Raw genomic sequence first — 26,030 nt, 5'->3', positions numbered from 1 at the left:
ATTGGCATTAATGAGAACATCTTCATCTTTGCAACCTACTGAACTGCAGATTACTTTGAACCATAAACAAAGCCCAAAATCACTCTACTTGATAACAGATATGAAGAGAGTAACTCAGTGTTTTGGCCAGAATTAATGTGTCTGAGAAAGTGCCTAATACATGACAATTAACTTTCTATTGAGAATTCCTAATTGCATGTATTTTTTAGAATTAGTATGTTTTCATTGCCAAACTCCTTGCAATGCAGGCCAAGTCCAGTGTTTCCAAAAAACTATACAGCTCTTACTTGTGCTTTTCCCATAGTAAACAGGGAAGGCATTGTGTTCTATTTTCTGTGTAACAAGATGTTAACAATTTTACAGATACATTTATATGGCCAGAAGAATAGTTTTCTTATGAAACTTGAGTCACAGTTGTCTAACACAACAAAACAGACCACAGACAGGACAGGAGAGTATGTGAATCTCCAAATTAAGTGTTCATATGGAAAAAAGTTATACAACTGAGAAGCAGCTTCAAGTACTACAAAATACTTCAGAATCATTAAAAATGGCACTATCACTGCTACTGCCACCCTACCATCTTACATTTCCTTCAGTGGACTCTTTTCCTTTACTGACTTACCATTCCTTACTCCCATGCCACCTTATTTTTTGCCTTCCTAATTCCTAAATGTTTTATTTTCTTACTTAAGTGCCCTGGCATAAAAGGTACATTTTAATTGCTACTTGGCTCAACATATTTCCAATAGACACCATTAATTAACAATGAAAACATAGCAGTGTTCAAATAGGAAAAACTTTATTATGAAAAAAGGTAGTATCCTTGGTAATAGAGATACAGATCATGTAATCACAGTTTTTTGGACACACTCAGATACTAAAAAGGTACTTTAGTCGTGCTTTTTAATAGAAAACCTATTAAAGCATCTTAAATCAATCTTTACCATCTTTAAGGGAGTGAAACATGTGGTCAGAACATGACAAGCTCATAATTACACTATGCCTTTTCCTTTCTAACCTCAAAGCTTTGCTGCAGCATTTTGACCCAAGCAGACACTGTCTTTGTCCAGATACTTCTGTGGTTTGCATCTACGTGGGAGCAGAATTTGTCAAAACATGACACCTCATACTGCTTTAGCTACTAGCTAGAAGGCAAAGAGAATCTTGTCTGTCACACAGTACTTACTAGGCAGCAGAGTCGTTGAGCTGGTATTCTCGAGATCTGTTGAAACAGGCTTGAACCCCGGTGTCTTTCCAGAGTCTCTTGATAACTCCTGCAAGCTCTGAAGTCATAAATCCTTCTTCTGCTGCTCCAGCCAACACAAAGAGCTGACGAGCATCATCCTTTAGGATGGAAACACAGGGTGAAGAGAGAAATATTGAGAAATACAACTGAAGTATTATCACCTAAGAACTAGATCCAGCAAATGCATTACTTAACCTGGTAAATGCAAATGTAATCAAACAAAAAAAAGTGGAAGAAAATTTATTTTAGTGTTCTGCATTAGATATTAATTCCCACATTTTTTAACAACAGAAAAAGACTAGTAATCGAATTTATCATTAGCTGACAAAGCTTCTGGTCTGTTTATAACTTGAGTGAGGTTTTTATAAACAGGAGTAGTAACATATTTTGTGCTCAAACCTAAAGCTAACCATACATGCTCATATAATACCACATCCTGGATAAAATGGTTACAAGACAAACTAGACCCTTCAGAAGGGTAGCTGTATACTGAACAACTGAAGAAAACAAATTAAATGCTTGATTTTAATTAACTACACAACTTTGAAAGGGACAAATAATCACTTCTTCCCAATAATACATCAGGAATTAGAAAAACACTTCTAAAAATCTTTTCAGATGAATCAGCTACAAATACCCATTGCCTTAATTATTCTACTGAGACCAGGTTCTCTTGGTAATGCAATATCAAGCAAACATCAAGATTTTTAAGAGCAAATGCTGGATTTTAAAACTATATACAATAACTGGCTTTGAGAGTGAGGCTAATGGAGTACAGGATGTAAATCCACTATTCCCCTTTTATCAGCATTTGACCAGTTCACCAGCAACATCCAACTATGACTGAGCAACAAAACTTAATATTTTATTTTCTAAAGTATTTCTATTATATTTAGGCCTGTAAGGCACTGAAGGAAAGACAGCAGATGGATATAGGGAAAATCCACATTAGTACTCTCCTGTAGGTAGCTGCTTGACCTTGCTTATTAGGGGAACATGATCCAATGCCAAGGTACGTCAGCCAGAAAAATCAGCTTGTAACAACTATCCACAGCATGCACTGTTTGTCCAGTAATTAAAAGAAAGAGAACAATGAAGCTGGAAAGGAGGAAGGATAAAAGGGAGACTCAGACATGTCAGTTGGGAACTGAAAGTGTTTCAAGAAAGAGGAGGATTTAAAAAGGCAACATATAACGTTATTCTCACAAAATGTACGTGAAGACACATATGCAAATCTGTAGAAAAATCTGTCACTTTGCTGTTCCAAAACAAAGCTGTGGAGAAAATAAAGCCCATTTTCAGGATAAGCACAGAAAGCAGTGATTGCTCTAAAGATACTGTCCACTGTCGACTTAAATAATCAAAGACTGTGTGAGCTGACAGGGAAATTGTTTACAGATGGATTGGGTAATACTGAATTTCAGAGGCTGAAAATGAAAGGCTTGCAGTTCAGTGAACTCAAGCCAAACTTGAAGAGATTCAAACATATATATACATTTGTAGGTATGCATATGAAGAATGGGTTGTTGATGTATAGTTGAAAGTGTCTTTTGAAAGCTAGAGTAGGTAGAAATCTAAAACAACATTCATCAAACAAAAATACTGATTACTATACATACACAGAAAAAACTGTGAACAAATAATAAAAACTTAACAGATTGCAATAATAATTACATATAAAATCCAGAGCTCTAAAGATCAAAGGGTTGGATAGTCAGATTTCAGGAGCTTTAATTTGAACACTATGCCTGCATAAAAGAAACCTGAATGACAGTTCTGGTCTTGAATACTGTTTGCGGATGCAAATGCAAGAACCTACAACTCACAAAAGCAGCAAATCTTTAAGAAAGGACAATATATTAAGACACATGATGGAAACAGCTTAGAAACTGACAGTTTTGTCACAAAATATGATGACATTTTATACCTAAGATGGTCTGACTTTCATGTATCTCTACATGCTCTCAAACAGGGGAGTGGGGAAAGGAAAGGCAGAAGAAGATAATTAATTTCAGCTTTTTTAAAGGCCAAACATTAAAATGCAAAATGGTCTCTGTTACCCCATCTTCCTTTTGCTAAAATGACAACTACCACAGACACCACATGTGAGGCAGTATGCAATGATCAAGTTCTATTTTAATTATTAATCAATGCTAGAGAATTTCCTTTAGTTACACTGAAATAGGGAAACTTCCTCTACAGTGTCATTTTTTTAAAGAGATTCCATACATAAGGTAATGTAAAATAACCAATTTAACAATCTCTCCAACGGGTGCAAATCTCACATTTAGAAAGTGGTTCACAGGCCATTGAAGCACCTTCACTAAATGCTTCTACTTAAACTATCCTGTAGCACAAAGGAAGATACACCAGATTTACAACTGACCTGCTGGTGTTACCTATGCTCCCTTGATTCAATAACTTCAAAAAAGAGAACATCCAACTCACTGTTCTACCATTAGTCTTATGACAGAAATAAGAGTATGTGATTTTCAAAGACACCTTACCCCATTTTAGAACAAAACCATCAGAAATTCACCTCATAATTTTAAGAAAAATAATCTGAATGTAACACTTTACACCAGGAGTTACAATTTTGAGCTATTTTTTCTGCTAAAGACAACAAAATTAAAACAAAATTGAAAATAATTAAGGTATGAACATGCTACTACTAACATCTAATGCTAACATTCCATAGCAATGTTCCCCTGAAAAAAAAATAATTTGGACCACCAAGACCTGACTAATTACACAGGGATGGACAGCTATTTTAAGATTGTTCCTGACACAAGTTTGCCTCATCATTTATACAGCTCTCTGAAGTCAAAAAACTCAGATGACTTAAAACTGACATCATATATAACAAGGCCCTCAAAATCTTGTTAGTCATTTTATCAGCTAACACCTAAATTTACTCCTCCTCCGGTTTCTCTTACTACGCATTCAGTAACATAAGTCTACCATCTGCCTCTTTCCAGCATCAACTGCCAGACTCCAGAGAGGGCTGCACAAACACTGAACTAACAAGTAGTGAAATACTGTCAGTGCTCTGGAAAACTTTGGTCTCAAGGGCAGACTACAGCAAACATGAGAGCAAATGTAGAGAGGAATAACCAGTGAAATTGAAGCTTTTACTAGTTATGCTTATAACTGAAGAAACATCAGGTAGAATTAACATATGTACATAAAATAATGGTTGTAATTAGCTTTCAATCAGATTTAGATTTCAGATACAACTTTATGACTCACTATACATCATTTTACAAGCATCTTCCTTATGACAACCATACATACTGCATTTCACAAGGTTACTGAATGAATACTGTCTAACATTTATAAACTGCTTTTCAAACAATCAATAAAATCTTGAAGACTGTCAAGAATGAAGAATCTACATACTGTTTCTTTTAAAAACCCTCCTTGCCTCCCAAACTGTAATTCTACCTTAAAGTGATGGAAAGAACTTATGACAAAATATTCCTGACTACCTTACATATACTTATGAACATGTTCATGAACAACAAGATCCTTCCTCCATCTTTCCTGTGAGGCAGTCACACTGTGGCAAGTTCTGGCTTCCAAACCAGTACTGGCAAGCATTCTGCACTGTGATTTCTGATTTCTGTGGGGAGGAGACAAAAGCATACATCCTGAACCAAGTTTAACTGCTGCTCAGACCAACAACTCTGGGGATCAGTTTCAGCACTGCAGCACAGACTGTATAGAGTTTTGTAATGAGAAGACAAGCAAAAAAAAAGATAAACTGAGCATTTTACAGAGATATTCCAAACATCTCCCTGCCTGACCAGATGTGGATGTAATCAGGGTCACCATAAGTAAGAGCACAGGGTTAGGACTGGAGATACCAGTAGGTGGGATGGCAAATAAACTCATCAGAGATTTGCACATGGGACATTAGATGAAATAAGATGGAAAACGTGCAGAAAAGCTTAGGAAAAGGTCTAATTTCTTGGGAAAAATCCCAGGATTAGTATAATGAAAAAATGGCATCCCAGCAGCAGGTCCATGCCCATGTCTCTTTGAGCAAAATAAAGACCTCAACACTGGAAATCAGTATGAAACAGGATCCAGCTCAGAGGCTGGCAATGTTCAGGCATTACTGTGTCTATGACCTAATAGAGAGGTGCAGGCAGTACAGTGCAGAAGTAGCTAGATGCCTCCCTATTTAAGCTGTATTTTTCAAGGTGCCTAACCTAAATTACCTACTTAGTAGCCCCCAAGTCCATACAAATAGAGACATGACTGTGGAGTCCTTAAGATTCAGATGTTTAGATCTCCAAATTTAGACAGAATTCAGAAAATAGTATCTAAACCAAAAAGTTGTTGTGAATCAACCCAGTGCTGACTGCTCCACAGGTAACCTTGTGTGTAAAGACCAAAGGCATTTAGTTATCAAACACTGTAACTCACAAAGATTTCTGAAGGAAATAGTATGGATATTTCAGCTGTATATCTGTGCATGTATTTCAATACTCACAGCCCTGACTGGATCACCAAAGTCTATCTTCAACCTCCCCATTGCTCTAATGATAGCAATAATGGACTGAATGGTGTTACTGTAGACAACAGCTTTGTACTGTTTACATTCTTCTTCTGAATAACCAGCTTCATGGATAATCCTATGGAAGAAAAAAATAAATAAATTCTCTATTCAAATTAAAAAAATATTTATCTATCACCGTATTCCACCACACTTACTTCATTTGCTTGACAATTGTGCTTTTCCCCGATTCACCAGCTCCTGAAAAATAAACATGTGAAAATTCACTATTAGGCTTTTACTAATCTTTGAAAATACATTTTGATTCTATACTTCGTGTATTTAACCCGTATAAAAACCTTCAACAGGTTACAACATGCTGAACATGCTACAAACTGATTTTTAATATAAAAATGCACCTTCATCTGGTAATTGCAAAATCAAGCCATTTTAAGAACAAATCTCAGTTCTAAAAGTCTTTTCTCTTACAGAAGAGAGCATAATCTTTACACAGTCTGCTGGTGTTTCTAATGTGAACAGGTGATAAGCTGCTCAACTTCAAAGAGATCTAAAGCTTAATTCCTCTGTCTTTTTAACCAAAACGTAACCAAAATCCACTCTTCACACTGTATTAATGATCTTTCAAAACTGCAAATGAACACCTTAAAATTCTTCAAGGCTTCAGTCCTTGTAACCGTCTTTTGACCCTAGCATGAATAAACCAACAGTCAGCCTACTTTTTGTTAGAACAGATGGCATGATGTTTGCCAGTCAACCTGATATCATTTTAAGTGCTTAACAACAAAACAAAACAAGAAGCTATGTTAAAATACAAAGCCTAGAAAAACAGTATCTGTTAACAGACAGGGAAAAAGATGCAGTTTTTGCTGTCTCAACAATCTATCTTTAGTCTGCTTCTTACCCTAAAAACATGTGGAACTCTTACAGCTGCAGTCTAATCCCTTTAGATAGCACACTCCCAGTTTTTCTGTGACTTGTGCTGAATTCTCCCTCTCACAGTTCCCTTTTCTCAATATAGCTTTACAGAAGTGAGTACAATCTTCATACAATCTACAGGTATTTCTAATGCAAAGAGATCACCCATTGTCCAACTCCAATATAACCAAAAGAACACTCTGACCACAGAAAGGCACTGACAAAGGCTGTACTTATTTGTCTCCAAAAAAAGGGCAAGAACCTGACTCGTGACAGTCAACCTCTTCTTGGATAAAATAAAGGTTATTGAGAAGTGTCAACACAGGTCTACAAAGTACAAACTGTACTTACTAAGTTTTCATGAGGAAACAGGTGGGTTTGGGAGTGAAGAACATTTAACAGATGTAATTTACTTTGACTCTAATAAGGCTTCCAATGCCACCGTCCATGGCAGCCCTTGTACCCAGCTGGATAAGTACCAACTTCAGGGTGTCTGAAAAACTGCCTAGACAGTCACATTTAAAGGCTTGTGTCAATGGTTCAAAAATCTAACTGGAAGGTGTTTAGGCTGTCTCCAGGAGACAACACTGGGCTAGCACAGTTTAGCATCTTCAACCAATGACCTGAAAGCAAAAGTAGAATGCACTGACATCAAGGTTGCAGCTGACATGAGCCTGGGAGGCCAGGAAGTGGTTGCCAGTGTTAGATAACAGAGGTGTTATTCAGAAGGTCCTCACATGCTAGAGGACTGAGCTGAGGTATCTCAGAACACAGACAATTATGAAGTCCTGCAAGGGGCACTGAGTAACACATCCAACACATTAGATTTGAGACTAATAGGTTAGGAAAACTGTGGGGCTCAAGAAACTGAAGAGTCAGCAGTGGGGCCTTGTGGTGATAAAGATCAACCACATTACAGGATGCTGCACTGGGTCTATCTGGGACAAAGTTAACTCTCTTCACAGCAGCCCTTATGGTGCTGCACTTCAGGTTTGTAGCTAAACCAGGGCTGGTAACACTCATTAGTAAGATAAAGTGATGGTTCTCTTATAGCTGAAAAATGCATGCACAGCATCAAGGCATTTTGTCTTTTCCACCAGGTCCCCAGCCCTAGTGAGTAGGCTGGGCTTGGACAAGACCTTGAGAAGGGACACAGCCAGGACAGCTGACCTAAGTCAACCAAAGGGACATTCCATACAATATGATACCATTCTCAGCAGTAAAAACTCAGGGGGGAAGAGGGGTAGTCATTTGTTGTTACAGTGTTTGTCTGAACATTTCTTTGCTAAAACCTTTGGAGGTTGGTTATAGTGAAGGGTCTGGGACATAATTCATACAAGGAGAAGCTGAGGAAACTGGAGTTTTTTATCCTGGAGAACAGGAGGCTCAGGGGAGACCTCAACACTCTCTACAGCTACCTTAAAGGAGGTTTTAGCCAGGTGGGGTAAGTCTCTTCTCACAGGTAGTAAGTGATAGGACAATAGAAAATGGCCTCAGGTTGCACCAGGAGAGTTTAAGGCTGGCTATTAGTAAAAAAATGTTTTCATCAAAGGCATTGTCAAGCATGGAAACAGGCTGCCCAGGGAAGTGGTGGAGTCACCCATAGCTGGAGGTATTTAAAAACTCCAGCTCTGGAAGCTGGGGACATGGTTTAGTGGTGGGCTTGGCAGTGCTGGGTTAATGGTTGGACACAATGACATTATAAGCTTTTTCCAAACTAAAGGATTCTATGATTCTTTCCACACAACCATTCTGCAAGCCAAGGCCCTGCTTTCCAGGAAGTGGCCAAACACCTGCCTCCCAGTGAGAAGGAAGGAATTAACTCTGCTCTTTGCTCTGCTAGTGCGTGCAAGCCATGGTTTTCCCTATTAAAACATCATTATCTTGACCCATGTATCTTCTTGCCTTCCTTCTATTTTTTCCTTATCCCAAGGGAGAGTGACCACACAGCTGTGTGGGTGTTGGGGTTGACCCTGGCCAACAGCTTCCACTGCTGCAGTGGCAACAGTGCAGACAAGTCAAAGGACACTGCTCATCCCCAGCAGTCAGCATTCATTATGCTGTATCCAAGTACTGTATACAATTCTCCCCCTCAGCACCCAGGAAATGAGATAGACAAAAAACAGTTGAAGGTCACTTAGATGTTTAGAGGGCACGTGACATTCAAAGAAAAGCTACAAGGAACTGGGCATTTTAATCCTAGAAAGATTGGTGTGGGGAGAAGAAGGTTGGATATCTGTAAATTTCTGTCCTTGCCATAACACCCACTTCTGACAGCTTAAAGCAGAAGTAAACTTGTCAGACCTACACAACAAAGAGATGTGAGGCAATTAAGAACCCCTAGCACATCTAATTTCAGAGAGATAGGGGAAGGAGGTGCAGGGAACCTGCTCCATGAAGAGGCTGCACTGCCCACAGAGGAAGTAAAAACTGAGCCTTGGAGATCTTCAAGGTTCAACTGGACAAGGCTCCAAGCAACCTTATCTATTTTGATGTTAGTCTGGCTTTGAGCCAAGGCCTAAACTAGATGACCTCTACGAGGTTTCTTCCAACTCAAGTATTTAACTTCTGCAGAACAAAGTATTGCAATACTTAAATACTATAAGGTGATGCTTTTAGGATATTCCTCTTATTAAACCAAATACATAGCTTCAGGACAGGCTCAGCCCAATTTAAGACTGGCTGTCAGAGGCTGTCCCACCACATGGTGCTGAGTTGTCTTCCCAGCACTGCTACTGACGTGGTTACACCTTTCTTCCTCCAACACCAGAGAATGAGTGCTGGAACCCAGAGGAGACACTGAGCTCAGAGGAATAGAGCTAAGGAAGAGAGCAGGCCTGTCAGCATCAATCTAGATTGCTTAATGCCATCTTTAGCTCATGTCAAAGCAAAAGACTTAGTTCTTTATAAATATGCAAGTTTCTTTATAGAGCAGCAATAGTTCTCAAAATCTGAGAATCTGGCCATGGGAGTACATTAATATAAACAGAAATCAGACACCAGTTCAAAAGTCAGTTGTTATTTAGACACCTGAAGCATTTATAAACCAAATGATCTCAAAATAGCTAATTATGCACTTAAGTGCAAATAGGTGACAAAAGTTTAAAGATTAGTTTTATTAATGAAATTACTATAATATGCTTTGGACTAATATTTTTATTCAAATAATTTGAAGATGTTATATTCCCTTCATTCAACAGCAATTTTGGAGATATTAAGAAATATACTACAGCATTTAATTTGCATAACCTCATGAAATGTTCTGTTAAAAATTTATCATATTTGACTAACCAAGAATGTCAGTGTCAGGGCTAGTTATAGTTTAAAAATTTAATTATTTTTGTCATACACCTTGTACTCCATTTTTTGAGTCAGATATGCATGTTTCTCCGTGGTGGTAGAATTCACATGTATCAAATACCTACAATTATCATAAAAACATTCTCAGTTTATAACCACATACACCCATAATACACAAAGAATAATTAAGTCATTTATTACAGAGTACCTAACATCAGCAGTGAGTTCCTGGAAGGTGCATTCCCCTATGTTATTTAATGGAAAACAGAAATGATTGGTTTGGGTTTTTCCTTTAACTGCACACTGAAATGACTGCAGCATTCCTAATAATCTTTGCAAAGTAGACAGGAAAATTTCACCTTACACATTGAACCATACTGAAAGGAAATGCATTATTTTTGCACTCCTGAATGTAGAACTCTGCCAGGTTTTCTGACAGTATACTTTGTAAAATTCCCTCTTTTATCTCAGCATAAAGAAGTTGCTCATACAGCAAAATGAGAACAGAACTAACTCTGGTTTAGAAAGTTTTGGACAGAAGCAAGCAGTATTAAATATTACATGTGACAGCTGTGTATAAAATGTCAGAGCTAGCTATACTGTCACAACCAAACACTTCTAAATTTAGACAGACTTGATTGACTATTCCTCAAACATCTAGTAAATGATGCTATTTATTGCTTGCTATTTAAGTGCGATACTTGATTTTAGATCACTACTGTCAAGAATTTGAACAGTCTTACTGGCTCTGTTACTATTTATTTATAACAAAAATATTTTTTAAAAGACATGACAGTTCTGCTTAGACTAGAAGAACAGCAGCATGTAATTTCTGAATTTAAAAGAGTAGTGGGCATTTTTTGTTTGTTTACTTTTAAATGGAAATTTAAGTTAACTGTTAGGTCATTACATTAATGGAAGTTTCAATAACTGATTAGTCCTTTCTTTCTCTTGCACCACTTTTATGTCTTTCATGTGCTCCTCAAAAAGAGGGCTACACAATCTACAAAAATCTAATTTAAAGAATTTTAAAACTTTTGTTCATGTAGTTGAGTAAGAACATAAATTGGATTAAATCTAATAATCTTCTTATACCCTCTTGCCAGAAAGCAGGTAGATCCTTATGCTTCCTTATGCAGACTGCCAAAGTATGGGAGCAAAGCATATCCAACTTAAATAGCAAAATTTCACATTATCCCCACAGATTCTACTATAATCTGAAGGGTCTTCTGCATCAAAGTTTAATACTCAGGCTCTACCTTCACATGCCATTATTTCCCAGCTAGTATTGTGCTATCCAGAGCAGTATTTGCCTGGATGCAGCATGAATTCTGACAGCGCTCCATGAATTGAGAGCCAGCACATAAACCCAGGCCTGTGACCAGCCCCACCTGCAGCATGGTGAAGCTGACGCTCAGCTAAAGAGGGACTGAGCTCATATTATGATTTTTCTTCCAAGGCCAGCTCTCTACTTTGGAAATAGAAAAAAAATCAAAGCATTTTCATGTTCAAAAAAAGCCCCCAACCCATCAAAAAAACATTTAACAGATCAGTCTCAATGAATCTTTCCCTTGAAGGAGCCAAGTAAGACAAGCAGAGCTCAAATAAATTTAAGAAACAGCTAAAGCAATATTTGATCCTCCAAGCTGTAAATTGGTCAATTCTAAAAAGAAATTTAAAAACAATTAAAAAGACTGGGTTGGACTCGATCTTAAGGTTCTTTTCCAACCTAAATGATTTTATCACCCTATGACTCATTACTATGAAATTGTAGCAAACACCATCTTAAATTCAATATTCTTTCCAAATGGAGCAAATCTGTGTTTAAAATGAATTGAAACATTTAATAATTTGATTAAAATTAACAGGTAAGCAAAAATGTTACTTTAAACTACTTAGAATGTCTCATGACTCATTATCCCACACACTGCCTACATAGGAAGCATTCCAGAACTACTAATTTCTGGAACAAATGTTTTATGCACCCGTGTACCAAAAGGAAGGGCTGAGATCTTAACAGTAACACTTCTAACTTGTGACACATTTGCTAATTGGCTCCTGAAGAAACCAATCAAATACCAAAGTAAAAAGCAAGGCAAACTTCAAGTTCACAGTATCCCTCTTTGGACAAAATCAAATCTCAAGTACAAGTATTTCTAATTGAATAAATATACTCCTCGTAATACTTACATAGAAAAAAAATGCAGACTAAATTAAAATAACTTAAGCATTAGATAAAAACTAGAGAGAAAAATTGGGCTGGCTTTGAAATAACACCAAATAAGTCAGACTAAGGAACAGAATCCACAAAATGTAGAACAGTCTTGTATGTTACCAGAAGAGAGTTCAAGTATGGACAAGAGCAATTCATTTAAAACTTTCAACAGATGTTTGCCAGCTTTTCAGCCTTGGAATAGGACACTTAGACCAGACTGACTTAAGCATAAAGACACAAGTGAAATTTAAAATAAAATACATGGGCGTGTAAATTTTTGGTTTCAGGTACTGTAAAGTTCTCTTCTCCACACCTTTCCTATCCAATTCTGTCAGACACTTGACCTTCACAGTAGAAAGCACAAGCTGAATTGTGCCTGTTTCTCAGCTGCCACTGGTCACAGCACAAACTAAACACCCAGTGCTTTCTACCCTTTCTGCTATGGGGTCAGGAATCTCTTACAAAATCACACGGTTTTGTACCTTGGAAGTGTAATTTCTTAAATTTATCACTTCATGACACATCATCAGACATGAGATTAAAATTAGAAGTCAAGCTGCCAATCAGTGTTACTATACTCAAAATACATCAAGGCTAGTACAAGAAACCCACGGTGGAAACTTTGCTACAACACACTCTGGACAGGTTGAACACCAAATGAAACATTCTCCAAAACCCACATTGCTCTGCCTGAATTTTCTTATTTTGTCCACTCCCCCTTTTTGAAGTTTCCCAACAGTAACAGTTATCTACCACCATCTGGCATTCTTCTTATTCTGGAGCAGCTGCTAGCCCTTGCAGTTTATGTCCCTTTTCCCCTTCCCAACTGTTTTCATACAACCAAAGGGAGATATATTTCATTACTTCTAAGGTGGCATTAGTCTTGGAATTTCCACAGCTACTGGAATGTGAACGTGCCAGGAATCTTTCAATGAATTAAGAATCCATATGATTAGTATCTGGCAGAAAATACTTCAGTAAATTAGCCATGTAGTAATAGTGTGAATCACAGATTACGTCACTGATTTAAACCAGAGAAGTGACAGATTCTAAAATTACGGCACCAATCTCTTTTTAGAGATAAAAGAACTGAGATAATTCTCAAGGTTTCAGCAAATGCAGGCTTAGTTCTACAGAAGCAATACCATTTATACCCATACACCACTGTCACTTTTGTAAATTCCCTAAGAAATCAAAAATTAATTACAACTAATTTTGTCTTTCCTAGGTCTTCAGTATTGCTCTTATTAGATGTTTGAAATCAACTGTATACAATAAAATAGTCAATCTATTGTACATAAAACATAATTTAAGAAAACTGTTAAGATAAAATGTCATCTCAAGAAGCAATCACATATAAACTCGTAGTAGCATCCTGTATGTTTATTCAGGTCTAGATATCTAATAGACTGCTCTGAGTTTCTTAAATTGGTATTTAGTCTGTTACTAGAGCAAACACATAGGCAAGTGATAAAGGCAGTGTTAATTAGTTTAACAAGAAGGAGAAAATATTTGTTTACATTTAATATAACCTCTGGAACCCAATGAATTCTAAAAATAAATTTTATGGTGAAACAAGGAGGGCAGAGACTCCATTTTGCAAACCTTCAGGTAACTTCTATTCATATCTTTAGAAGTATAAACTGAGTTTTGAGCTACTTGCAATCTTCAATTAGTGCTTCATATCTTTTTATGACAAAGTGTTATGAAGTGTTCTTTTTGCTTAGAATTCAATCATGTGATAAGCAGACATCTAGCAGAAATTATGTGCAATTTTATGTACCATACAAAATTAAATGCATGCAGCTTTTGAATACAAATTCTACCTTGCTCTTCAAACACATTTCTATATTCCTCAGGTGTTTTAAATAACTAGCTCCTGCTACTGCTACATAGTAGGAACTCTTTTATCATTATGTGCATCCCTTATAACTGTACAGGGGAGTCATCTCACTCAAAAGGAGAGCACCAGTACAATGCCAAGTGTCATATTTCAGAAATTTTGTGAAACATTCAAAAGGAAATGTGGTACCTTGGAATTGAAGCTACTTTAGAAAGGTGTATCTGTCCAGAATGTACAGGAGATCTCTTAAACACCAGCATCACTGCCTTAGACAGGGACAGTGCCATTGTACTTTTTGGTTCAATTAAGACAGAAGCATAGCTTCCTTCATGTGAAGTGCCCAGCCCCGCAGGACCACGACAAGCTGAGAATCAAAGGCTTGGAAATAAACCTCTCACTTATGCCAGAAATTAAACACAGGTGCTAATGCACCTTTGGGGATGCAAACCACTTGGTAATCATGCTTGCTGCCTGACAACTACATGGCACATCACCAGCAACTAAACTTGCATGGCTTCAGGTTTATCTAAGATGCCAATACTGACCCAGCTTGATAAGATTAGCAGTTGGCTACTTAAATGTATCAGAGGCCAGCATCCACACTAATGTAATCTAAAATACTTGGAAATCTCTCCAAAATTCAAAGCCCAAAAACTTGTTAGGATTTTGAATGGAACTTCAATACAGCAAATAACTATCTGCTCTACAAGACTGAAGTAAGATTTAAATTTGTTACTTAAAAAAATCAAAGTAGTATGCTCAGAAACAATTACTACATAATTTAAAATCATGGTATGAAAGAATATGATTAAAGATCTTCTTGAACATGAGTTCCAGTGGTTGTTGTATGTGAGCCCAATCTAGGAGATAAATGCTGACTGCTCCAACAGAAAGAACCAAGTCCTTTACTCTTACAATCTCTATCAAGAGAGTTACCATCAATTTCTGTCAACGGAGTACAGCAAGCCTCATCCAGTCTTTCAAATGTGTATCTAATAAACCTTCCAAAAAACCACAGTGCCTTGGCATTGCTCTCCACAGTGTGGTTGGCCTTCATGGCCTTTAACAATGCACCATGCTATAAATACGGTGTGCAAAGATGGCAGGTTCAGAGACACCAGGGCAAACTTACTAAGCAGCCTACCATTAATCACAACAAAAATGCTTTATAAAAAATCCTCCTCTGCAACAAAGGCATACTTTATGGAGGTTGTTCTGGCAGAGAGATACAACAAAACAACTTGGAATAACAATGTATTTTCATTGCAAGCCCCACTTCCAATTCAGAACAACACTACTGTTGCTCTATCTACGATTTTGACAGAACCTACTGTCCCAGCTATCTCATATAACTATGTAACTGCAGAGTTGGGACAATCAGAAAACTGAGTGTGCATTTCTAGCAAAACAGGAAAAAGATCTCTCACGTAAATCTCAACTGATTTTATTCAAAGCTCTACTTGGTACATAACAACAAGGTATTTGTTGCAAATGTGATAAATGGGTACTGTCAAAGTTCATTTCAGGGAAAATGAAATTACACTAAAAGCTGTCCCATTATTGTAGAAACAAAGCAATAAACTTCAGTTCATGTTAATTTTCAATATTCATCCACATCTAACTTAAGAGTTTTTCATCCTGTAGCTCAAGGACTAAGATCTACAAAAATAAGGAAAATAACCATATTGATAGTTGACCTAAATTCACTTCAATGTCACCAACTCCACCAGAACTCAGATGGATTTAAAGTGACAGAGATTAAAATGTAAAAAGTTCCTAGATAGCAGTGAACAATTTCTTTCAAATACAAACATTTTCATAACTCCTATTTGTACTTGAAGCAAGAAAGAAAATTCATGAGCATAGTCCACCTTATTTTTTTGTACCATGCACATGCATTTTACACACAAAACTGCCCTGGAGTAGGGTGAACAGTACTTAAAAAATACAGCTTTTTTTGGGGTTTGTTGTTGTTTAAACAGCATTTGTATTTAACCAGTCTCATATTAAACTGAAACAGCTCTTAAGTTTATAAAAATGTCAACCCCCTCCAAGACACCCAATAATCCCAGAAGCAAGGAGTAAAACAGACACCTACAGAAGCAGGTGTTGGGCTTCAAGCAAGTATGTCATCAAAGGCTGATCTAACCTAACCCCAAATGCTGCTATCTTCCAGAACAGCAGATAGAGAAAATAATATAAATAGACTCTCATCTAGGAATTAGATGACAGCTTTTGCTAGCTAACACTGCAGCCCTAAAGCATATTAGAAGGGATCCATGTCAATGATTCAAGAGCTTTATGCTTAAGCATTTATATGCTTTAGAAAGAATATAACACTTTTGCCAAGAGTTTACCAGATTTATTAAGGATCTGCACACAGCTGAGAAATCCACTTTCAAAATGCTTCAAGAGATATTTAATGCATCAAGAATACAGTCAGCACTTCAATGAGACTTCACTACTAATTTTCAGTTCAGCACTGTATAAAACATTACTAGCAGACATGAAATCAACAGGATTCAAAATAACATTTCTTTAAATAAAACCTATAAATACGCAAAACAATTGTCTGGTTTACTCCCAATTTGTTTATTGCAAGGCCAATATCTCCAGTAATAGCAAGTTTCAATACTGCATTCACACTATTTTAATATTACTACAACTTTACAGTTGCCTCCATTCTCTTCTCTACTGTTTGGACACTGGGCTGGCAGTTGTACTTCTTGCCCACTAGCATCTTGCATTCTTCACCAAGAAGTGCTAGGTAGAAGAGGATTCTTCCTAGTCAAGCCTACAACCTACAAAACACAAGAGCATGAAGAAGCACAGATCTGATGCTCCCTGTATTTGGAACAAAAAGAAGCTCCTACCTCTAACTGGCAATCAGCACATTCCTTAACGTGGGCTATCTCTGTCTCCTATTATAGCAAAGAAATCTTAAAAAAGAGGGTTTTGAATAGAGTTTAACATGTCTACCAAGTGGACCTTGCAGGTCCTGCAAATTTCACATTATTCCTAATCCAATTCTACAGTGAACTGTGACACAGCAATACAGAAATTGAAAGTATCCTATTCTGCATCCATTTTCCCCTCCACCTGCTACTCTGCATTTCCAGCACATATCTCTGCTCCTCATTATGCTTTTAGTCAGGTCCTCATCAGACCATTATCAAATACCAGTTGAATTGACTACTCCAGCAGCAAACTAAGTCTAATCAGGACAGCCAGTTTGACTACTCAACCAGCAAAAAAACCCTGAATTAAACATTTAAAAGTGACAGGGACAGGGCAAAGCTATTCAGCCAGATGCTGCAAGAGCACTTCCCTTTTTAGCAACACAGAGCTTCTAGAATAGCTCTGCTGCTTGTAAGACAACATCCACTGCTTATTTCCAGCATTCCAATACAGATTTAGAAAGTAGGCAAGAACCTCTTTAGTTTTATTGGAAACTATTAAAAACCCCCAGAGATTCAGAATGTCCTTACACAGTGACCAATAAAAAACTTGCAGCATGATTCAAACAACTACAACAGCTCTGTCCATGTAAAAACCCCAAAGTTGTATGCAAAAAAATATTTCATCAACTTTGCAAAAGGAAGATAGGATTACAGGTAGCCATTTGATAGCACCAGTACTTTCAAGTCAAGAAACAGGTCATAATAAATTCTAGACTATTAATTATAAACCCACTTCACAGTTTCAACAGGAATTTTTATTACAATACATTGATTACTTCGATAAAAACAATCTGCTTAGAGCAATGATTGTAAAGCCTTCCTGTCCATTCTGGTTGCCCAGATATTGTTATATTTCACTTAAGATTTAATCAGGTACCTTTGCTAAGTATATTACTCACTACAAAGGCAACACTACATTTCTAACCAGAATATTTGAAAAAGTAATGAGGTCTGGTCTATTTCAGAAGTTGAAGCACAGTATATATGAATGTGTTGATTCCTTTAAATAAGTTGCTTCACAAAAAGTATTTTCTAATTTCAGTACCAACTTTATAGGGACATACAATATTGAAGTTTACATGTATTGGTAAATATAAACACCAAGTACCCATGTAAGCATACACCTGTGAATCAACACAGCAACTTGATGATCAAGTTAACAAAGCATATCAGGGGTGGTCTTATTTAAAGCATCAATGACTCTTAAATTTCCAAGCCAGAAAACCAATTCACTTACTTATCGCACATTTAACTAACTTATCGCATATTTAAGAATTTACTGGCTTATAACTTCTTTAACAAGTCTCTTATTAAAAGAATTGGTTCTTAACTGCTTTACGTCAATTAGCCCCATCAGCGGAGATCCTGAGTGAATTATACCAAAAGTAACTTTAAAAAATAACAGAAATACGTTTCAAAGGAAGGGGTAGTCAGCAATTGAACAAAAATGAAACAAAGTCAAAATCTAACCTCAACAGGTAACACACTTTCAAATCAAGGACTGGTGCAGATAGCAGCTACCTGTGAGTTTTAAGCTATAGATAACTCTAGAGACCTTGAAGCTGGCTCCACAACTTGGCAAATTCTAAAGGCAAAACCATGATGATGATGGGAAGCATCTTCCAAATCCCCAACTCTAATACTTCATACACCTGTACTGTATAAGGACTATAAGCACTCACAAATTTGGGTAATTAGTCTACAAAATCACTCCTTTACTTCCCATCCTTGCTAAGAAATCTTATTTTGTCTTGCCTGTTCCTACTTAATGCTCAAGGAGAACAAAATATATAGCATTAAGAAAAGATGAGGTCAAATCTCTTCTTGCAGAAGCATACAGTCGTCCTGGTACACAAGCGTGCCAGCAAAACCAGTTTATATTCATCCTAATAGTCTAATTTCAGTTAAAATCTCAGTTATCCTTCCACTCAAATGTCACTAAGTTAAGCCACTAAAAAAAATTGGACTTCTAAGAGTGAAAAGTTTTGAGTGAGAAAAATCCAGTTCAGATTTTTCCAACTACTCTATATACACCTTACCAACTTCAATACTTTGTGGATACAGAATCTCTCAGGTAATATCAACTGAGTTCCATTCACAGAATAATTGTGTAACTTACACAAAGCCTGAGGTAACAGTAGGGCACCGAGCAAACAAGGGGAATGAATAGAACAGCAAACCTAGGTAAAAGCTGGACAATGACTAAGATTCACAATTGGAAGTTTTTATTCATACAGGTTCTCCTATACATGTCTTGGGGAAAAAACACAAACTTTTAATAGCTAATTATCAAGTCAGTTAAGATCTTTATTTCAGTGTTTCCAAGGCAAAAAAAAAAAAAAAAAAAAAAAACAACCAAAAAACCCCAAAAAAAACACCCTCACATTTAACAAGAACATCTTAAATACCTACTTTCTACATCCAGTTTTGCTGTACCACAACATTTGCCAGGTAGCATGTTACAGGAAACACTGCAGACATCCATTAGCTAGACAGCAAAACTGACTTCAGAATTCTATGCCCTCTGAGCCAGACCCGTGGTTCGGTTTCAAATCATTTAGCCAGACTTATATGCTGGCTACTCAATTATTCCTTCTCAGAGGACCAAAACAACTAAAAGGTAAAATGTAGCAGCACAAGAACAACCCACTCTGGCAATACGAGTATTTAAATCACTACAGCCTAACTAGAGCACAGAGCCCCAAGTTCAAGTCGTGCCAACACAGCTATGCAGGGAGCTGCACTGTAAAGTCTAGCTCTGATGTGAGTTAAAAACAACTTCACAAAAGGAGGCTAGCTGAAATCCACAACAACTTTGGTTCTACAATCCATAGGACAAAATAAACTGTCATATATAACAAGGATATAAATATATCAAATGATGATACAATAAACTGTGCTGCCGATAAAAGTAGGAAGACACTAATTACATCATAGTTTCTTACAAAAGTTATGAGGGGTCTTGAGGTACTGCTGCTGCTGGGAGTGGACAGCTTATCAAAAAGTACCTTACTAGAGCCTCTAATTCAGAAGGAACACAGCAGCAGCTTTACACTGTTTTTGAATGAAAAGTTAAAAAAAAAAAAAACCACTTCTCAAGCTTAAAATGTTTTCTAACTCTTAAAATACTAAAAAAAAACCCCTTAATACCTGGTATAATACAACTAATTTTATGTATACATGACTAGACTTTTTAATCAAAATTTTATAAAAGCAAAGTCACTGTTACTGGTAACACAGCAAAGCACATAATGCACAGTTTCTCTTAAACCCTTCCTAAAACAATAGGCACTAAGGTAAATTTTGTCTTAAGAATGCTAAAGAACTAACATCATGATATAATCATAAATAGTGACTTTATAAAGTAACTTCCAAAAAGAGGAAATATAGTAATGCAACAGAAGACCTGAAACCACTAAAGATAATTTATACTGAAGTCTATACACACATTAAAGACCAATATTATGATGTTGTGAAGTTTTACACCAACATTCAAACAGATGGAGACAAGCATAAAAGAACTCACACTGCAGTAGTACAAGCACAACCATAACTAAATGGGTTTGCTTACTGCACATCCCTGAGTCTCCTCTCACAAAAGCAAGGGGATTATTACACTATGACAATCAAGTCACTCCACATCAGGAACATCCTGATTGGCAGAGTCCAACTGCACCACAATAAAATGCAAGAGAGCTCCTAGTTCAGAACTCCTGCTAAATCTAAGGAGACAGGCAGGAATGGGGGGCAGGGGTGTTTACACTAACACAGACAAGACCAACAAGGAAAAACCAAACCCAAACATTAAACACTTCTTTTAGGTATCAGAAATCAGCTTTTAAATAAGAGGTGAACTTGGTAAGCATCTGTAGATGGTTGTCTCTGAAGGCAAGACAGGAAATAGTTTCGTACAAATGTTTTGGACTAGGCTGGCATAATTCATGAAGATAAGGTCAACATCTCTGAAATCTGCCATACTTGTGAGAAAAAAGCTTTTCTGAGAGGTCTCTTAAGTTCAGACTCCTAAAGTCTTTCTTGTCTGCAAGTGCAGAGAAAAAGAATATTCTAGAGGAAAGGCAAGAGAAGTAATGATACAAGCAGCATAAATGTATTTTTTTAGTCCAATTGCAACAGGGTCTGGAAGAAGCCAGGTACTGCCAAGCACTGTGAAGATGATGCTGCTGAAAAGATGAGTATGCAGCAGGATACACAGTTTGGCTGAGCAGACAGAAAGACAAAGGTCTGGAACAAAAGAAAAGCAGACAGAAAAAGATGCCTGAGATGTGAAGAACTAGAAAAACAATGAAATAGAATTGTTCTAGCTACCATCTTAAGGAACAGGAAGCTGCAATGGAAAAGATTAAATGCAGCACTGCCTGCTAAATGTCACTTATCTTTAAGAACGACATGCACACATTCCAGTATGAATCACAAGGATCTATTCAGGAACAGAAAAGTGGCTCTGCTAATCATGAGCACAAAGGTATCCACTGAACTCACATCTACAACTGTGATTATCCAGAAAGGAGACACACAATGACAGCTGTCAAACACATGGCCTGTGACTTCCTGGATCCCAGGACCTGCTCCTAAAGAATGTTTAGGACACATTTATTGCCTTTTTCATCCAAGATACAAAGAGCCTTAACACCAATTTGCTAAGCTTGGTGAAGGATGTGATAATTCAAAAGACAAAGTGCTAATCCTATAAAGTCATGGTGCCAATTTGAATGTATTCATAAAACCTCATGAGTTTAACCTCATACCAGAAGGCATTCTACTAAATGAGGTACTGCCTGTTCTCCTGCAGTTGGCATAAATTCAGCCTTATGTGCTCTTGCTAATTCAACAGAAATGTGCTTGGGGATGCACACCTGACCAGGATCACATGCCTACTAATGCAGCCCACAGACTGGTCACTCAGAATCACCACCTCCCAACAAAAGAATTACATTCATTCTGCAAGCATCACTAGAATTTTTATTTGTTAAAAATTAAAAGTTAAGATGAGGAACCACGGAAGAAAAAAACCAACTTGGATCTACTACTTTCTCTGTCTGGAAGCTAGCCAAAATATAAACTGCTTTTCAGAAATCTTACACTAAGTATAGGAGTTTATCTGTTAAAAAAAATAGAAAAAGAGAAAATATTACTTCAAATACGACACAGAAGTTTAGGAACTGTCAACTTGTCACAAATAAACTGCTTAACAAAAAGTATATACTTTTGTATGTTGAACTTTTAGTGTTGGTCATATAATATATTGCACTTATATATTTTTTTTCAGTTCTCATGAAACTTAAGTTACACACTGATTGAAAATAATATTAAAGTAAATAAGCTTGTTTATGTAATAGTTTTAAAAGATAAAATCATCAAATCCCATGTATAAACAAGCATTTTCCATCTGGCTTACCAACTACAAGATCAAGTTCAGCTTCTAAGAACGATGGTTCTCAGAAATTTTCCAGGAAAGGCTCTCCTGCTGTTGGGATAGCACATGGAAGTGCAGAGAATTAAAGTTAAAATAGCTATAAATGGATAATGCTTAGAATCCAGCATTTTTATTCCTAATACCGGCATTGAAAATTTTATGAAGTGATGAACCAATTTACAGATAGGACAAAAGAACTTAGACAGTCCAGTTCAATAGTATTTTGTGCACATTAAATATATCTGCTTATTCCTAGAGACAGGAAAACAAAATATATATCTAACATGCATCAGTGACATTGTGACAGTGATGGTTCAGGTACAGCAATGTCACATCTCTCTCAATTAAATCCCTGCAATTTCCTGTTTTAGAAAAAAAATTAGAAAAGCATATGATGGAATAAATTAAATTTCCAATCTAGAAATCGATTGATTTTAGGAAAACATCTTCCCTCAACTGAGCATTCTAGCTTAAACTTCAGGAGGATTCTCTAATCACCATGCAAAACCAGAATTTTCATATATGCTGGAATAAATCCAATTTAATGGGTCAATTATAATAATAATAGGTGTACAGCTACATGACCTTTTTCTACATAAACAAGGTGTTTCAGATGCCACTCGCACACTGCATTTTCCTGGCAGCAGACCACAATTTCTACTTTTCCTTTCACTTCAGTATCTTCTTAGCAGAACAAACCCACAAATAGATGCAGGAGTACAACCGAGTAGATGATAAACTCTGACATGTGGGCTGAACAAGCAACTGGGAAAGTGAGTGGTGAGAAGAAAGTGACTCTAGTGGAAATAACTTTAAATACTTTTGCCACCAGATAAAGCATCCACATCACATTCAAGACACCTGACAGACTTACAAGGAAGAGGAAGGGAAAAAGCTTTATTTCCAAAACACGTGAAATACATACGTGCATCCATGGGTGTAAGCACAAAACCTCATCCAGAGTCCACTAAACATTTAGGTAATCATTGTTTAAACAATCATGCCAGCACTGGTCCCAGGAGAAGCCAGGCTGTCAGCCTTCACACCTCTTTTTAGCAGGGGAGAGGGAAATGCTAACCCAAGCTGAGCTGCTGCTCAGAACACCCTGAGAGCCCACATGTATTTGACCATTTGTTCATGTCCTCAGATCTCATGAGAGCCCAGCAGAAAGCCTTCCCAGCCTTAGAAACAGAGAATTTATCAAATTTAAGCTAATAACATAGGACTTAGTACATAAGAGCATTAAAATAGTGACAAAATCCATTCTTAAGTTTAAAGCATCTTTAAACAGACATCATCTGTACCCAAGAATTAAGATGAAAAATAGGAAAACAAGTACCAAACTACAGGCACTACAAGTTCCATACAGAGCACCAAAAAACTGAAAATTAATTTCAAATGCCAGATGACACAAAGTGTTATCTTCCCACTTTTTAAAAAGGCAGTAACATCTGCAGTATTGCTATTATCACATACAGGAAAACATTTCCATACAACAAGCTGAGGATTCCAAAGGTGTTCAGGACTAGGCACAGAACCAGCCCAAAACTTAACAGATTTAGGTTTCCACCTCTCAGCTGACCCAAGAGGCTTCCACTTCCATTTCCTGGAGAAAAATTTCAGCTTTTGTTTCTGGCTTATTCCACAAGTTAAATTTTAAACCTAGAAAATCATTTTAGGATCTTTGTTTTTCCCATTCTAGGTTTGTTTCATTTCTTCATCTAGAATAAAATTTGCTCAGTCTTTTGTCCCTTCCTGGAGCCATCTTAGAATTTAGCAACAGAAAGTTATTTAAGCAGTCTACTACGTTTGTAGTGAATAGAGCACTACAGGAGAGCAAAATCAATGTCGAGGGGAGTGAGATATTGTGCATCATTTAAAAAGTTTGCCTGAAACGTCACCTCTGAGAGGGAAGCTGCAACTCAACAGCTATTTTAAGTCGCTATTAGACCCAGTCTGGTTTAGCTACACAGAATATACTGTGAAACTTCCCACAACATTAATTCAATGCAAATCTTGCAGCATTCAACTGTCCCCAGCCTACAGTAGTTTTAGTCCTGAACAAATGTACTCTACTTAAATTTTCACTTCCTTTTTTCTTGCAATTTTAAAAATAACCTTACCTTTACACACAAAGCATATCGTAAAACATACAAAAAGGCAAGCTTCAAGTACTTGTGAGCAAAACTGAAGAACACACGATGGCACGCTATAAGTCATTATATTACACATGTAGTAGCTCCATCAAGGCGGTACTTCCCGTTGTAAGATCCCAGAAACACAAGCAAGTTCCACAAAATTAAAAAAAAAAAAAAAAAAAACCCCACAAAAACAAACAAAAAAACCTCAGAAGTTAAATGGTGCTTTGCCTTTTTTTTTCTTCTGACACTTTTCTATACTTTACTCTTGCAGCAACAGTTTAGATGTTGCTCAGGTCTACAAGAAACATTAAGAGTAAATATTCCCCCTACGTAACGTTTCCTTCCTTTCAACAGAGGAACAGAGAGTTCAGGTCAAAAGTTTCAGGCGTTATCCCTTTGCTATGGAAGTCAGGGCCCGGCCAGCCCACGCCGCGCCGCTTCCCCGGGGCGCTGCCTCTAATCCTTCAGGCAGCCGAGGCGCCCACCTGCTCCAAGAGGCTGCAGTGCCTCCCGCGACCCCAGAACTTCTGAGGGGCCCCGAGCACGTACCCCGGTCTCCGAGGGCAGCACCGCCCCCCGCCCAGCCCGGAGGGTTCCTATAAAACTCTACCCCTCGGTAGGCGAGGGAGCTTCGGGGAGCGGCTACCTCAAGAGGAGCCTCCCCTGACGGCATCCCTTACCTAAGAGGAGCAGCTTCACTTCCCTGGCCGCCTTCTCGCCGTCCTCCCGCAGGTTCCTGTCGATCATCTTGCTCCTCTCCACCGCCGCCTTGTCCTCGGCGCTCAGCGTGCAGCCCATCTTGGGAAGGGGCTGTTTGGCTCCGCCGCGAGAAGTGAAGCAGGGAGCGGCGGGGTTCGGCGGCGGGGAGGCGCTGAGGAGGGAGGGGGAGCGAGTGCTCCCCGCTCGCTCTCTCCTTCCTTCCCCCGCTCCCTCACCTGGGGCGCAGCGGCGTCGCGGGTACCGCGCGCCGGGCTCGGCTCACGGCCAAGAGGGGAGGCAGCGACCGGGAAGGGCGTGGGGAGGCTCGGCCGGGGGAGCGCGGAGCGGGGACAGCGGGGCTGCGGACGGGCGGACCGAGGCCTCGCACCGGGGCCGCCGCTCCCGCCGCCGGCCCTGAGGCTGCTGCGCGCGCGGCACCGCCCCCGCCCCGACGGAGGCGCGCGACCGCGCGCGCACCGCCCACGCCGGGAGGGGAGAGAGAGAGGAGGGGAGCGCGTGCACGGCGGAAAGAGCGGCGGGCGCGGCCGCGCGTGCGCACGGCGGCGGCCAGGCGTTTTGGGGCGGGGGGCGGGATGGGGGGAGCGCAGCGGGAGCGGAACGGGGCTGGAAGCGGGGGCACAGCGGGAGCACAGCGGGAGCGGAACGCGAACGGGGCTGGAAGCGGGGGCACAGCGGGAACGGACCGCGAACGGGGCTGGAAGCAGCGCGGTCGGTGATACCCCCGCGCACTT

At 38.4% G+C, this 26,030-nt stretch overlaps 1 protein-coding gene across 2 annotated transcripts in view; it reads right to left on the bottom strand.

Annotated features, from left to right (window-relative positions):
- Positions 1 to 25,697, bottom strand: part of GNAI1 (G protein subunit alpha i1) — a 32,326-nt gene extending 6,629 nt beyond the window's left edge. The window contains exons 1-4 of one of the 2 annotated variants that reach the window (XM_066550932.1): positions 25,260 to 25,697; positions 5,969 to 6,011; positions 5,748 to 5,889; positions 1,190 to 1,347 (exon numbers count right to left, since the gene is read on the bottom strand). In XM_066550932.1, coding sequence (XP_066407029.1) covers positions 1,190 to 1,347; positions 5,748 to 5,889; positions 5,969 to 6,011; positions 25,260 to 25,377 — 461 coding nt within the window. In that variant the 5' untranslated portion in view covers positions 25,378 to 25,697. The remainder of the gene's footprint in view (positions 1 to 1,189; positions 1,348 to 5,747; positions 5,890 to 5,968; positions 6,012 to 25,259) is intronic. The other variant, XM_066550931.1, reaches the window with a different exon arrangement.
- Between the last annotated feature and the right edge of the window lie 333 nt (positions 25,698 to 26,030).

This window comes from Molothrus aeneus, chromosome 5 (genome assembly GCF_037042795.1).
Source record: "Molothrus aeneus isolate 106 chromosome 5, BPBGC_Maene_1.0, whole genome shotgun sequence".
NCBI classification, from domain to species: Eukaryota; Metazoa; Chordata; class Aves; order Passeriformes; family Icteridae; genus Molothrus; species Molothrus aeneus.
The sequence above is the reverse complement of the archived record's forward strand: the minus strand, read 5'-3'. Positions and strand labels throughout refer to the sequence as shown.